Raw genomic sequence first — 12684 nt, forward strand, 5'->3', positions numbered from 1 at the left:
GTCTGTCTGCAGCAACCGTACAAAATATAATAATAATGGTAAGTTCATAAATGAATATATGAAGTATAAACGCAAAGGGAGTGAATACAGTGAGAATAAAAAAAAAATGATTTTATTTCATTCAAAATTTCACATTGTAAAGATGTTACAAGTGTTTAGGTTGGACCTATTTACTCTTCCCAACCAGTGCAATCAAATGGTTCTTAAATAATCAAAAGTCTGATTGTACGCTCAATAATGGACCACGTGTCCAGCTTAATATGGGGCCAGCGGCATTTGACTTTCTACTCACAATTCCCGAATCCCAAACACCACCTTCAATGAGAATAATTGCCATATGTCACAAAAGTAGAAAAAAAAAATGTCACTTTAAAAAAATTGTAAATTAACAATTTATTTATTGTTTATCTCCATTGGCGCTTTTTTATTGCAAATTCCACTTCTATTAATATTTTTTTTAACGGCGACTTCACCGTTTTTCGTGTTGTTTGTATCTGCACTTTTTATTAGTTTTTCCGAAACCGTGTCTGTCTGCTTTCAACTTTCTTCTTACATGTAACAAGTAACATATTCTTTTCTCTCGTTTTTGTTATTGGAATCCCGTTCAGGATCCTTTACCCTTTTGATTGCTTCTCATCTCACTTCTGAGTTTCACTTTGGTGTCTTTAGCAAAGCTTCCACGAAACACGTAACTAACTGGCTTCAGTTTAATTAAGCTTTTTTTTTCTAGTGTGTGAAATGGCGAGTACACGCTTCATGGCTTTCCAAGAACATGTTTTTGTTTCCTTTTTTGTGTCAACCTTCTTTGCTGTCTGTCAGTGTTTTGATCTGTCATCCTATGTTTCTTCAAAGTGTGATTTGTGTATGAATGTGGCTGCTTAGCTGGATATATCTTCTTCATTTTTTTCTTTCTTTTTTTGTATTTTTTTTTTTAAATTTTGTGTATCCTTTTTTGGTTCTAAGAAAAAAGCATTGTGCGATGAATGAAAAGAAGAGGGAAAAAAAATGGTTCTTTGCATTTGGTTACACCATGTGACTCCCATGCTTAAATAAATGTGTTGAGATTTCATTTGTGTGTTGGACTATGTTGCATCATTCTGATCTTGCTCTCGCTTTTCCTGTTTTCTGGGTCCTTGTAAGATTGGATAAATAGAAAATTTAATAAAGTTTCGAGATTTATGCATTTCAGATTGGTATAGAGGAGAGGATTAGGATTGTGTTGCATTTGCTTTGGATATTCTGGTGCCTTTCTATTTTGGGTATTTGATGCATTTCTTGTTCTGCTTGATTTGTGGTTTTGGTGAATTTTAGTTTTGGATAGACATGATGGGTGGTAACTGGTGAAGTGGTTGATGGTAAGTTGTGCTTGATTGATTATTTCAATGTACTGATATCATTGTCCAATGTCCAGCTTTGATTTTTCTACCTGATATTATTTTTTATCTTCTGAGTGTTTTATACTTCCGAAGACTTTTTCGATAGTGACTTAGAAAATTAAGAGGAAAAGCCTTCAATTGGCCGGTTCAAGTTCAATGTTGTAAACCAAGTACCACGGAATGCTCTATATTTGTCTATACCTGGTGGCACATAATTTGACTATGTTTTGTTGCATATTGTGGCAGGTATGTAAATGGATTGGATGATCAATAGGGAATTATAGCACAGAAGAGGAACGAAGCGAGATGAAAGAGGAGTCAACTGGACTTATCATTGGGATTTCCATAGGTGTTGTGATTGGAGTTGGTTTGGCAATTTCTGCATTGTTCTGTCTTAGATATCACCGGAAGCGGTCGCAGATTGGCAATAGCAGTTCCCGGAGGGCACATACCATACCAATCCGTGAAAATGGTGTTGATTCTTGCAATATTCTATCGGACTCAACCTTAGGTCCAGAATCACCTGTAAGGTCTGGACGAAATGGCATGTCCTTCTGGCTTGATGGCTTCAAGAAGAGTAGTAACATGGTGTCAGCATCTGGAATACCAGAATATTCATACAAGTATGTTTGTCTTATAGTGAATTAACTTCATGTGCTACCATTCTTCTTGTTCTGATATGACCCTTCTCTATGTTCTTGCACATGTGCTGAGACTATATGAATAATGAGTAATAATTAGCTGTATTTTTTTTTCTTGTATAAAATATGAAATGGTTGGCTCTAAATTAAACTTAAATGCTTCATAGTTTTTGTTCTTTGAAGAGAAACTCACTGGAGTAACGGCGTGATTTGGTTGGAGCATTTAACTATTGGATGATGAAAGTTTCTTCATGAAACTAAGGAAAGGAAATTACTAAAAGGAAAAAAACTAAGGAAAGGATGACTTTAAACCACCATAACTTCATGATACCATGATACTTTATAAGATAAATGTTTGATTATCTCTAGGCATTTGACTCATCATGTCTCATCCTTCCATATGTTTGAAATTTTGCAATTTTAGTGACTAATGCTTATTTCTAAAAGAGAAATCAAGTTTACAATAGTTTGAAAACAGAACATCTTGTTTCATGTCATTTATCTCTTTCTTTTTTCTTTCTTTCTGTTTAATACTTTTTTCTGTGCTTCAGGGATTTGCAAAAGGCAACATATAATTTTACAACACTCATAGGGCAAGGTGCATTTGGTCCTGTATATAAAGCTCAGATGTCTACTGGCGAGACTGTGGCAGTCAAAGTTCTTGCAACTAATTCTAAGCAAGGGGAGAAAGAATTTCAGACAGAGGTGAAGATAATAATTTTTCATTACTTTGGGGTGAATAAAAGTATTGATGACCACATATCCTTTTGGAAAATCAAAACATGAAAAATATTATTTTTACTATATCCTAAAAGATAAATTTTTATATGTTATACCTTCACACAAATTTGCGTGCTAAATTTGATATGAATAATTGTCAACTTGGTTTTTTTCCATTTAGATAACTTAATTGCAATGGGTAATTTATCTGTTGCGAAGTATTAAGGTATCATGTAGTCAATATTTCTGTATGATCTTTCCGCTTGTTTGCCAATCTAAACCTTTTATGTTCTTTTATTTTTTCTCAGGTTATGTTGTTGGGAAGGTTACATCATAGAAATCTGGTCAATTTGGTCGGGTATTGTGCAGAAAAAGGACAACACATGCTTGTATATGTCTACATGAGTAAAGGGAGCTTGGCTTCCCACTTGTATAGTAAGTTAGCTATCTATCTTTTGTTTCATATTATTGTGCAATTTTTTTTGGGTGATTCCTTGCAAGTTCAATATGAAATAGTATTTGAATCCCACCTTATACTTTTTTCTCTGCTAGAATCATGTAAGTACAATATGAAATAGTACTTGAAACTATGTGCCTATCAATTGTTGTGCATTTTTTTGGGTGATTCCTTGCAAGTTCAACTTCCATATGCAATAATAACCTGTCTCTATATTCAGGTGAAGAGAATGGAGCTCTTGGCTGGGATTTGAGGGTTCATATAGCTTTAGACGTAGCAAGAGGCATAGAGTATCTTCATGATGGGGTAAGTGTCCCGTGAACTAAACTGAGATAATTCTGCTTTCTCTATTTAGTTATAAATGTATTTGTTGACACTTCAGGCAGTTCCTCCCGTAATCCATCGAGATATCAAATCTTCTAACATTCTCTTGGACCAGTCCATGCGAGCCAGGGTATGTCATTGCTAATCATCACCTTTATAACAAAAAAGTAGTTTGTAAAAGAAGAAAGGAGGGTTAGGTTAAATGTTTTTACTCCCTCACAAAATACAGGAAATTTTTGTTTTATCCTTCTATTTTTATTTTTTTAAAAGTCCCTATTACTATTTTTTTGGTAATTATGACATGCATTTAAAAATGTCACATTAGTGACAATTCTAGCATGTCATGTGGCGTGACATGTCTAGTGATATTGCTTAATGATTATGTCTATTTCTTTTAGTCATTTAGTGTTGGTTAGGATGCTTCTTACACATAATTGTTGATGCTGAATCAAACAGGTTGCTGATTTTGGACTCTCAAGAGAAGAGATGGTGGATAAACATGCTGCAATTCGGGGTACCTTTGGCTATCTTGACCCTGAGTATATATCCTCAGGGACGTTCACCAAGAAAAGTGACGTATACAGTTTTGGGGTGTTGCTCTTTGAACTTATAGCCGGCCGAAATCCTCAGCAAGGTCTTATGGAATATGTTGAGCTTGTAAGTTCTCTCTCTCTCCTTCTCTGCCCATAAGCCCTACTGAAGATAATGATTCAGATCCTGTTTGAATAAATTTCTCCATAAACACTTACAGGAGAAGAAAATAAGAAGGTAAAATAAATTTGAACTTCTCCATATGCACTTAACTTTTATAAAGATTCTTTCATCTATCTTCTTCAAAAGCTAAGCTGCATAAGTTGATTTTTTTTAGCTTATGAGAAAAGCTCAATGCTTTTTACCTTATTTTTTTTCTCCTATAAGTTGTTATAGGGAAGGTTATCCGAACAAGACCTTGATGGCATTTTTGGGGTGATATATAAATATATGATACAACATCAAAACAAGTCATTGCCAAGCATGTGTTTGATGACTCTATGTGATGACATTGTCCTATCAAAATGCTTTGTATTAATAGAACACTGATCATGATTCATTTTTTATGATAATGAATGCTATTGATTAATGGATGATTAGGCAGCAATGGACACCGAGGGAAAAGTAGGTTGGGAGGAGATAGTAGATTCTCGGCTCGAGGGAAAATGTGATTTTCAAGAGCTGAATGAAGTGGCAGCACTTGCCTACAAATGCATAAACCGTGCCCCAAAGAAACGCCCTTCAATGAGGGACATAGTGCAAGTGTTGACGCGGATCCTCAAATCAAGACATCAAAGGAATCATCATCACAACAAGTCCCTCTCAGCCACAGCTGATGAAGTCTCCATTGATGTTGATCAGCTAGAGACCAAGAATTCTGTCACTGACCACAGAAGAGAAGAATCTATAGATAGTACAGCTGACATTTATGATTTGTAGAATAAGGTTTAGCATTTAGCTCAGTTCTTTTGGTTACATTGAATTTTTGGTTTTTGCCTTTGGATTTGATGATGATGCATCATCTTCTGTAATTGTGTTAACATGTTTTTTTGTTGTTTTATTTTTTTTCTCAATTTTTTATTTTATCTGTCTTACCTAGTTCTGTTGTCTCGCAGAAATGACACTACAAAATTTGTATATTAATACTTCCAAGAACCAATTTGAAGTTACAAATAGAAAGTTACCTTTCTTGCCCGTAATCTATTTTCATACTCTATTAGCATCCAAAATATCAGAATTATTTTTAACATTATTCATCTCAATTAAATGAGTTCTTGAAATATAATTGGCAAACATCATACAATTTCAACTTAAATTCAAATAGGTTGAGGAAGGGAGACAGGTTAATTTTCAACCATATCAATAACAAGGACAATTTATACTAATAAAGGGGATTGATCCTTTTGGTCCACACTTCTTTTTTCTAAAATGCCATTGCTACATATGATTCCTTACACAGTCACACGGAAGGATAAAATAAAAAACTAACGTGTCAAACACAACAATAAACATTGAACACTGACACTTGGGTAAGGAAAAAGTGTGAGGCGATAAGTAATTGATTCATAAAAGATAAAAAAATTAAATTTAATTCTTGAATATGGAAAAAGTGTAAAAAATTATCAGCAGGATAAATTTATTGTATTTTTTACATATTCAATAACTAAATCTGAATTTTACATCTATCACGTGACCACCTCACATTGAGAAAGAAAATACCCTTAAAAGAAAAGAAAGAAAAACGAAAACAGAGAGAATATGGTTGCTCTGAATGAATCAAAGTTTGGGCTTAGTAAAAAGGCCCACTTGAATCCCACAGTCCATTTTGAAACCAACCAAGACGTCAGTCGTTTTGCTTGTCCATTTTAGGCATTTCCCTTATTCCCTCTGATGAATGCTCTACTCTACTCTGACTCTCACACATCGTTTTATCCGAAAGCAAGCATTATCAGAAGCAGAAAGAAAGAATAAGAGGTTGCAGCAACAATGGCAGCCATGGCTGCGCTTCAGAGCTCAATGGTCGGTCTCTCCCTCTCCTCCAACTCTTTCTTAGGCCAACGCCTTTCTCCCATCACCCTCCCCTCTCTTCTTCCGGTACGCACTTTTCTCTCTACCCATCACTCATTTCCCAATTATTTATTTCTTTTTTACAATTCAAGTTTCAATTTTGATCACTCCACGTGCTTCCTCTCTCCCAATACTCAAATTGGTCTTTTACTTTTTAGCAGACGTGCTTGTTCCCTGTTAGAATCCAAACTCTTGGAAATTAATAATTCAAGTTTTTCTCTTTTTTTTTGTCCTTATTTTTTTCGTTTTTTCCCTGTAAATGTGTTAGTATTGCTAGAGTTTGTTTAATTGTTTATTCATTAAAATAACTACGTATTTGACATGAATCTGCTATTGGAAATAGTTGGTAGCACTAAGAATGAATATAAACTAAGCACTAAGCACTTATTGAAGGGGTAGGGGAATCTGTTAGTATTTATGAGAAAAATAATATACACTTTCTGATTGAAGCTGTTTAATTGGACTTTGATACCCGGATACAACAACAATAGAAACCTTATCTCACTAGGTGAGTTCAACTAAATGCACCATACGATGCCATTTGGCTCGGTTAAAGACTACATGGATCGATATGAATTCACTAATGGCGAATTGGAGATATGAATTCTCCATTTGTAATGTGGCCCAAAGTACTGCTACTTTTTTTAGATATGAATTCAAACCTGGTTCTCACTATTTACCTACCTCAAAGCATATTCTCACTTCTTATGATCGAAAGCGAAGTAATTTTAACTGTACCAGGCTCATAAGCTTGGTGCTTGTCTATGTGGCAGTGGTGCTTTTGAAGTTAGGAATTGGCTCAGCAAACTTTTCAATTGAAGTTGTTGCCTTGTTATGCTGAAGAAACATATTCTACTGATATGGATAATGGAATAAAACTTTAAGCTTGTAGCTCGTTTCTAACTTTGGATTAGTTGTTTTACAATTTTATTATCTTTATTTGTCCACTATATTAGCTCACACAAACTTTGGGTTTATTGAAAAATTTGCTTATCATCTTTTAATAAATATTTTTAAGTCATACTGCAGCTAAGATTTTGTGTTTCTTTTAGTGTCTATTTAGTTCAAATTATTTTGCATATTTTATAAGCTTTCTGAGAGAACTTCTGAAAAATAAGTGATTATTTCTCCAAATTTAATATCCTATCTTCTTATCTCAACGTCTCCAACAAATTTACTGTGATTTTTCTTATTAATATAATCTTTTAAATTTTAGACTCTTTTAATTTCTTTTGCTCATCATTTTGTTGCGATTTGCAAGAGTGCTTAATGTTTCATTTAAAATAACAACTATAATAATATTTTGTCAGACAAAAGAATTGAATGGTTATTGAGGATAAAAAAATCAAGTTTTTAACTAAATTTCATAATTCCTACAGATGCTGTACTCAAGAGTTTTGTAGACTAACTTGATAATTTATATTTTATTATCTTTGTAATATGCAGGGTAAGTCAACAGAGAAGCAATGTCCTATTGTAATGAGGGTTAGTATCAGATTCTTGCCTCATCCATGACCAATGATTATTCTTTTCAAATTTTATTTTATTAAGCTCAACCAAAATGGACTGAAGAACAGTGCATGTGCAATCATTTGCAGTTCATTATTTGGTCATACTTGGTAGCACTTAAAAAAATCAATTTGATTAAAAACATTTTGCTAGTATCTGAGAATACAATTGAACTTGATCCAGTCAATGCTTGTGATACAAATTTGATCCACACTTAATATAAAGAATTCTACAAAAAAAATTAGCCTTATTTTGCTTTGTATTTAAAAAAAAAAACCTGTTCAAAACAAATGTAGGGTCATCTGAATAGTATATAGAACTTAACACTGACACTGGATCCGTTTTCAATGAGTTATGAACCTTTTTCATGTTCTTGAGGAAATGTAAACGAAACAAGTCTGAAAGCTTCTCTAAATTTATATTGCAAAACAGCATATCTAGGCATAGTTATACTCAAAATATATTATGTAGCTAGCCTTAATGTTTTGTGTAATATTTTGTTTCTCCTCTGGCAGCTTAAACGATGGGAACGGAAGGAGTGTAAACCAAACAGCCTTCCTATCTTGCACAAAATGCATGTTAAACTTGGAGATACGGTGCAAGTCATATCTGGACGTGAAAGGGGTAAAGTTGGGGAGATTACTAAAATCTTCAAGCATAACAGCACTGTTATAGTGAAAGATTTAAATTTGAAGACAAAGCATGTGAAGAGTAGAGAAGAGGGGGAACCAGGGCAAATTATTAAGGTTGTCTTCATTTCCCTTGCTTCACAGTTATAAAATCTTTTTTCACTTTTGCATGTTCTTCAAGAAATGAAAGTAACTTTTGTTTTCCCTTAGAAAGTATGGATATGCTATTACTTCCTTTGACATCTCATTCATTGTTTATTATGTATAAGCAGAATAATTGTCCATTGGTGTATATTTTCAACGACTAATACTTTTGAGAAACATGTTTTTTTTAAATTCCAGATTGAAGGTCCTATCCACAGCTCAAATGTGATGCTCTACTCCAAAGATCAGAAGGTAGCAAGCCGTGTGGGGCATAAAGTCCTTGATAATGGTAAAAAAGTCCGCTACCTTATAAAAACTGGTGAAATAATTGATAGTGCAGAGAACTGGAAGAAACTGAAGGAGGCTACTAAGCAAACTGAAGAAGCTACTGCTGCTGCTGCCTAGTTTTACCTACGTAATTCATTCATTCACTAGTAATGTAACTCTAGCAGTACTTGTTGTGATCTCTCTTCCATTTTGTTATCTAATGTATATTTTTGGTCTGTCTATTGATCTCCATATAATGAAACCTGGGTGATCAAATTTGTCTATTGCTTATTGAGCAATTGAGATTTTTTGAAGAACTATTGTTCATGCAAGTGACAGAGTGGTTGTTTCCTTAATGACTCCCTGCTCAAACTAACCAGGATTGCTTCTTTTTGGAATAAACAATGAAATAGAAAGCAATGTTATTAGAACCAGCCTAGTCATTGACTGGGTAAAGATACTAGATTAGTGGATTAATACTCGAATCAATAGGTCAGTGGTTAAAATGCTCAAACTAGTATGTAAATTATTTAAATTAAAGTATGTATTTAGTAAATTGATTGACTAAGTGGTTAAACTAATGAAGAGTTAAAGGGTATTTTTCAGACATGTTCAGTGTTTATCAGATTCTCAGCTAACTATATTTTTTTTATAGAAGCTACAAGTTCCACTCACCATGCTTATGCACCTTTCTTGGAGAGCATCCATTTAACTAGTTTAATTTAAGGTTTTGCAATAACTAAGAAATATCAGTCTTTATTTTATTCTCTTAGCTCTCTAATGGTAGTTTTTAGCATTTTCCAGTAGCTTGGTTCGTAGCATTCTAATATAATGTCATGGTAATTTCATGGATCATCAAAACACTTGCACAACTGTCATCATATATTGCACAAAGCACCGTGTTCATGGACAAAGCAAAGGACTTGTGGACCAATGTTACTTCTTCAAGCATGGTTTTCCACTTAGTACATGTTTGGTTTAACTTTTGTTATTTGTGATCCACGTCCAACCTGAAGCATCTAAATGTCGTTTCTGCGTCTTCATAAATTTTTGGCGGGAAAATGGGAAGGAACGTTCATCAGGGACGCTTAAGCAAATACACTATTAATAGGTCAAACAATAGTCTCACTATCAATTATGTTTGAAGAAGCTAGAGACAAAATCATCCCCAATCGAGAAGTCTTAGCTGCAAACAAATCAAAAAGTCATCTCACATATCCCCAATTCAGTTGTGAACAAGTTTAGTAACCATTTAATATGTCACAACAAATTAAGATCTAACGTCATATTGTTAATTAGATTAATTCACCAAAGCCATATTGAGTTGAATCCACCCTTTTATTGTTTAGCATTAGCATAATGTTATGTTCACAACCTCCTTTATTTTATTTTTCTCAAATGGGGCACAAAGTTACAAACCGGTGGTTTGATTATTTCTAATTAAAAATTATGCTAGTGAGAATTCTGAAAATGATAGTCACCCATTTAGGGCTTAGACAACCAATCAGGCTTGAGTGATAGCATGGTGAAGCCATAGACTAATGTTGGTACTAATAAATTGTAAACTGTAAGCTGATTGCCAAGGTTACATTCACTGGTTATATGTGGTCATTGACTTCGACATTTCACTTGATCCTTTATGGTGGCTTAGACTCAGATCATATCATTTGTTGTTGTCAGTTGATTTGGACTTTTTTTTTTTTTTACTTAAAGATATTTCTCGAACGATAGTCAAATTAATTTATTTTGAAGCATAAGATAACTTTGTTTTAAACAAAATCTTTTCTATTTACATGGTCAAGACTCACAACATGTTTAAAAAACACAGCTATCTACCAATAGACCTTATGTTAATTTAATTATATTTTGTTATATGAATTATGATATCAGTATGCCTTTGTCTCACTCCAAATAAAACTCATTCATTTAGTAGTATTTTGCGAGGAAGAGAAACAAATACATATAAGTACTGCATCCCATTGATATAAGGTGAACTCTTATATGCTGAAAATCTAAATAAAATATTAGATAAAAGAATAAAAGGCAACTTCAAATTGTCAACAATGAATCGTGTAAACAGGAAACATTTTAAGTGAAACATTTTAAATAATGTTATTTATAAAAAAAAAAAAGTTTATATTGTTAATTTGTATGACAAATATTAACTAATTATAAAATACACTTAAATTAGTTTTGTTCCAGAATTCGCAATTCTTGCAAAATAGTAGCAAATGTGATAAAATTTGAAAGAACAGCAAAGTAAGCACAAATGACCTAAAAGGTGGTGTATTATCCTACGTGTTCGATTAAAGATTTACACGAACTATCAATATATATAATATTCCTATACAATTTTATCATTATCTCCCATGATCGATCAGTTATATTAAAAAAATACATGCGCATGCTCAAGTTAGATAGCCCTTATCTTGTAGTATATCTTAATCCAACTTTTTCTACGTAGTGTTCATCATCCGTATCATTTTATTAATATGGCTTGATTTGAAGTTTGCTAGACCAGTTGAAGTTTTAAAAAATAATTTTGATACTTTTTAAGATGGATTTGAGTTTATTTTGAGTTGAGCTAATATATTTTTTTATCCGTAAAAATTAATAATAAAAAAATTTATAATATTCACATACTTTATTTAATTAATTGAGTTCAACTTCTTGTTGAGATGACGTAATACGATCTGAAGTAAAATTTATTTAAAATAATTATCTACTTTATAATAATTTTTTTAAAAAATAATTAATAGAAATATAAAACTCTAATTAAATTAAACTCTACATTTAACACTTATTTTCAGTCTATTTTACTTATAAATATAGATGCACACATAAGCAAGCTATCCTACCTTTATTTTATGTGCACTAATTAATTATAATATATTAAATATTTCTAATTCAATAATCTATCTTATCGTTTCAATTTTCAACAACATCGTTTTTCAATTTGTATCTATTTATATCAAGCATAGCCTAAATTAACTAATTAATACACACTTATAAATGATTTTTTATCTTAAAAAATATTATTTCCTATATAAAAAATTGATAAAAAATTATGATTTAATTTTTTAACAATTATCAGACATAAACAAACATATTTAATATTTTCTTTTACATAGTCAGAAAAAATAAACATACTCTTAAAAACAGAATGCAATCATGAACCGTAATTGTGCAGTTGAATTTGGTGCATGTGATTATGTCGTGGACACATGTACACAATTCTTAACATTTGGCAACCATGCACTGAACTGATAATACTGTTGTATAAATATTTATGAACATGATTCTGAAAATGAGTGTATTAGCGTGTGTGTATATATAAACATGAGAGTAAATAATCAGTTGGATGCATTTAGTTTAAATTCACTTAAAATCAAATTTACTTTGATTATAAATTATAATATATATATCATTCACTTTTATAATAATTAATTTAACGGTAGATTTCAAAAATATGAAATATAAATTTAATGCAAAAGTGGTTAAAATGCAATTGTTTTAAATGCTTATAAAAAATATTCATAATATTTCTATCCAACTTAAAATAATTATCTCTCAAAAAAATACACCAACTTTATTTAAAGAAAGAAAATTAAGCTGAGTAGAAACGCTACAAATTAAATCACTCATGACTCAACCCTAGCTATAACCATTTATTGCACATGCCATAGTACGAGGGTACGTGTTGGATGCTCGCCAATGACTACAATAATACAATAGTAGTACAGATATTAACAATATCTGTAAACACAATCAATAAAAAATTCAAACATTAATATAATTGTAACACTGATCCTTATTATCTTTTTTATTATTACTTTAATATATCAATAATTTTTTAGTTGTACCATGCAACCATTAATTACTTTCAAAGAGAGAATCAATGGTTAAAATGACATATATAGCAACATCGATCTAATTGGCACTTCATAAGGGTGGTTTAGTTTACTTTGGTAGGAGAGAAAGAAAAGGAGGAAATGGAGGAAGCAGTTTCTTCTTAAGAC

General features: G+C 32.1%; 2 protein-coding genes across 4 annotated transcripts; both read left to right on the forward strand.

Annotated features, from left to right (window-relative positions):
• The first annotated feature begins 451 nt into the window (after positions 1 to 451).
• On the forward strand, positions 452 to 5232 carry LOC100799586 (calcium/calmodulin-regulated receptor-like kinase 1). 3 transcript variants are annotated; one of them, XM_006594741.4, is made up of 8 exons: positions 452 to 562; positions 1623 to 1999; positions 2569 to 2722; positions 3046 to 3172; positions 3415 to 3500; positions 3577 to 3648; positions 3975 to 4175; positions 4650 to 5232. In XM_006594741.4, exons 2-8 carry the CDS (start codon positions 1683 to 1685, stop codon positions 4986 to 4988), a joined length of 1296 nt encoding a protein of 431 aa, XP_006594804.1. In that variant the 5' UTR covers positions 452 to 562; positions 1623 to 1682; the 3' UTR covers positions 4989 to 5232. The 3 variants fall into 3 exon arrangements, with proteins under 3 accessions (XP_006594804.1, XP_006594805.1, XP_003543284.1); XM_006594742.4 differs by having other exon boundaries at positions 457 to 1355; XM_003543236.5 differs by having other exon boundaries at positions 457 to 688.
• A 728-nt stretch (positions 5233 to 5960) lies between these two features.
• Positions 5961 to 8917, forward strand: LOC100306643 (uncharacterized). The gene is made up of 4 exons (NM_001251123.2): positions 5961 to 6143; positions 7563 to 7601; positions 8141 to 8371; positions 8597 to 8917. The coding sequence occupies exons 1-4, from the start codon at positions 6036 to 6038 to the stop codon at positions 8801 to 8803; spliced, it is 585 nt and encodes a 194-aa protein (NP_001238052.1). The 5' UTR covers positions 5961 to 6035; the 3' UTR covers positions 8804 to 8917.
• Positions 8918 to 12684: the final 3767 nt, after the last annotated feature.

The sequence above is a fragment of the Glycine max genome, chromosome 13 (assembly GCF_000004515.6).
Source record: "Glycine max cultivar Williams 82 chromosome 13, Glycine_max_v4.0, whole genome shotgun sequence".
NCBI classification, from domain to species: Eukaryota; Viridiplantae; Streptophyta; class Magnoliopsida; order Fabales; family Fabaceae; genus Glycine; species Glycine max.

Bases quoted from the DNA above. Each gene is read 5' to 3' on its own strand.
- LOC100799586 (XM_006594741.4), top strand. From the start codon at position 1,683: ATGAAAGAGGAGTCAACTGGACTTATCATTGGGATTTCCATAGGTGTT. The intron at 2,000-2,568 runs GTATGTTTGTCT...TCTGTGCTTCAG, and splicing joins ATACCAGAATATTCATACAA to GGATTTGCAAAAGGCAACAT. The intron at 4,176-4,649 runs GTAAGTTCTCTC...ATGGATGATTAG, and splicing joins TTATGGAATATGTTGAGCTT to GCAGCAATGGACACCGAGGG.
- LOC100306643 (NM_001251123.2), top strand. From the start codon at position 6,036: ATGGCAGCCATGGCTGCGCTTCAGAGCTCAATGGTCGGTCTCTCCCTC. The intron at 6,144-7,562 runs GTACGCACTTTT...TGTAATATGCAG, and splicing joins CCCTCCCCTCTCTTCTTCCG to GGTAAGTCAACAGAGAAGCA. The intron at 8,372-8,596 runs GTTGTCTTCATT...TTTAAATTCCAG, and splicing joins AACCAGGGCAAATTATTAAG to ATTGAAGGTCCTATCCACAG.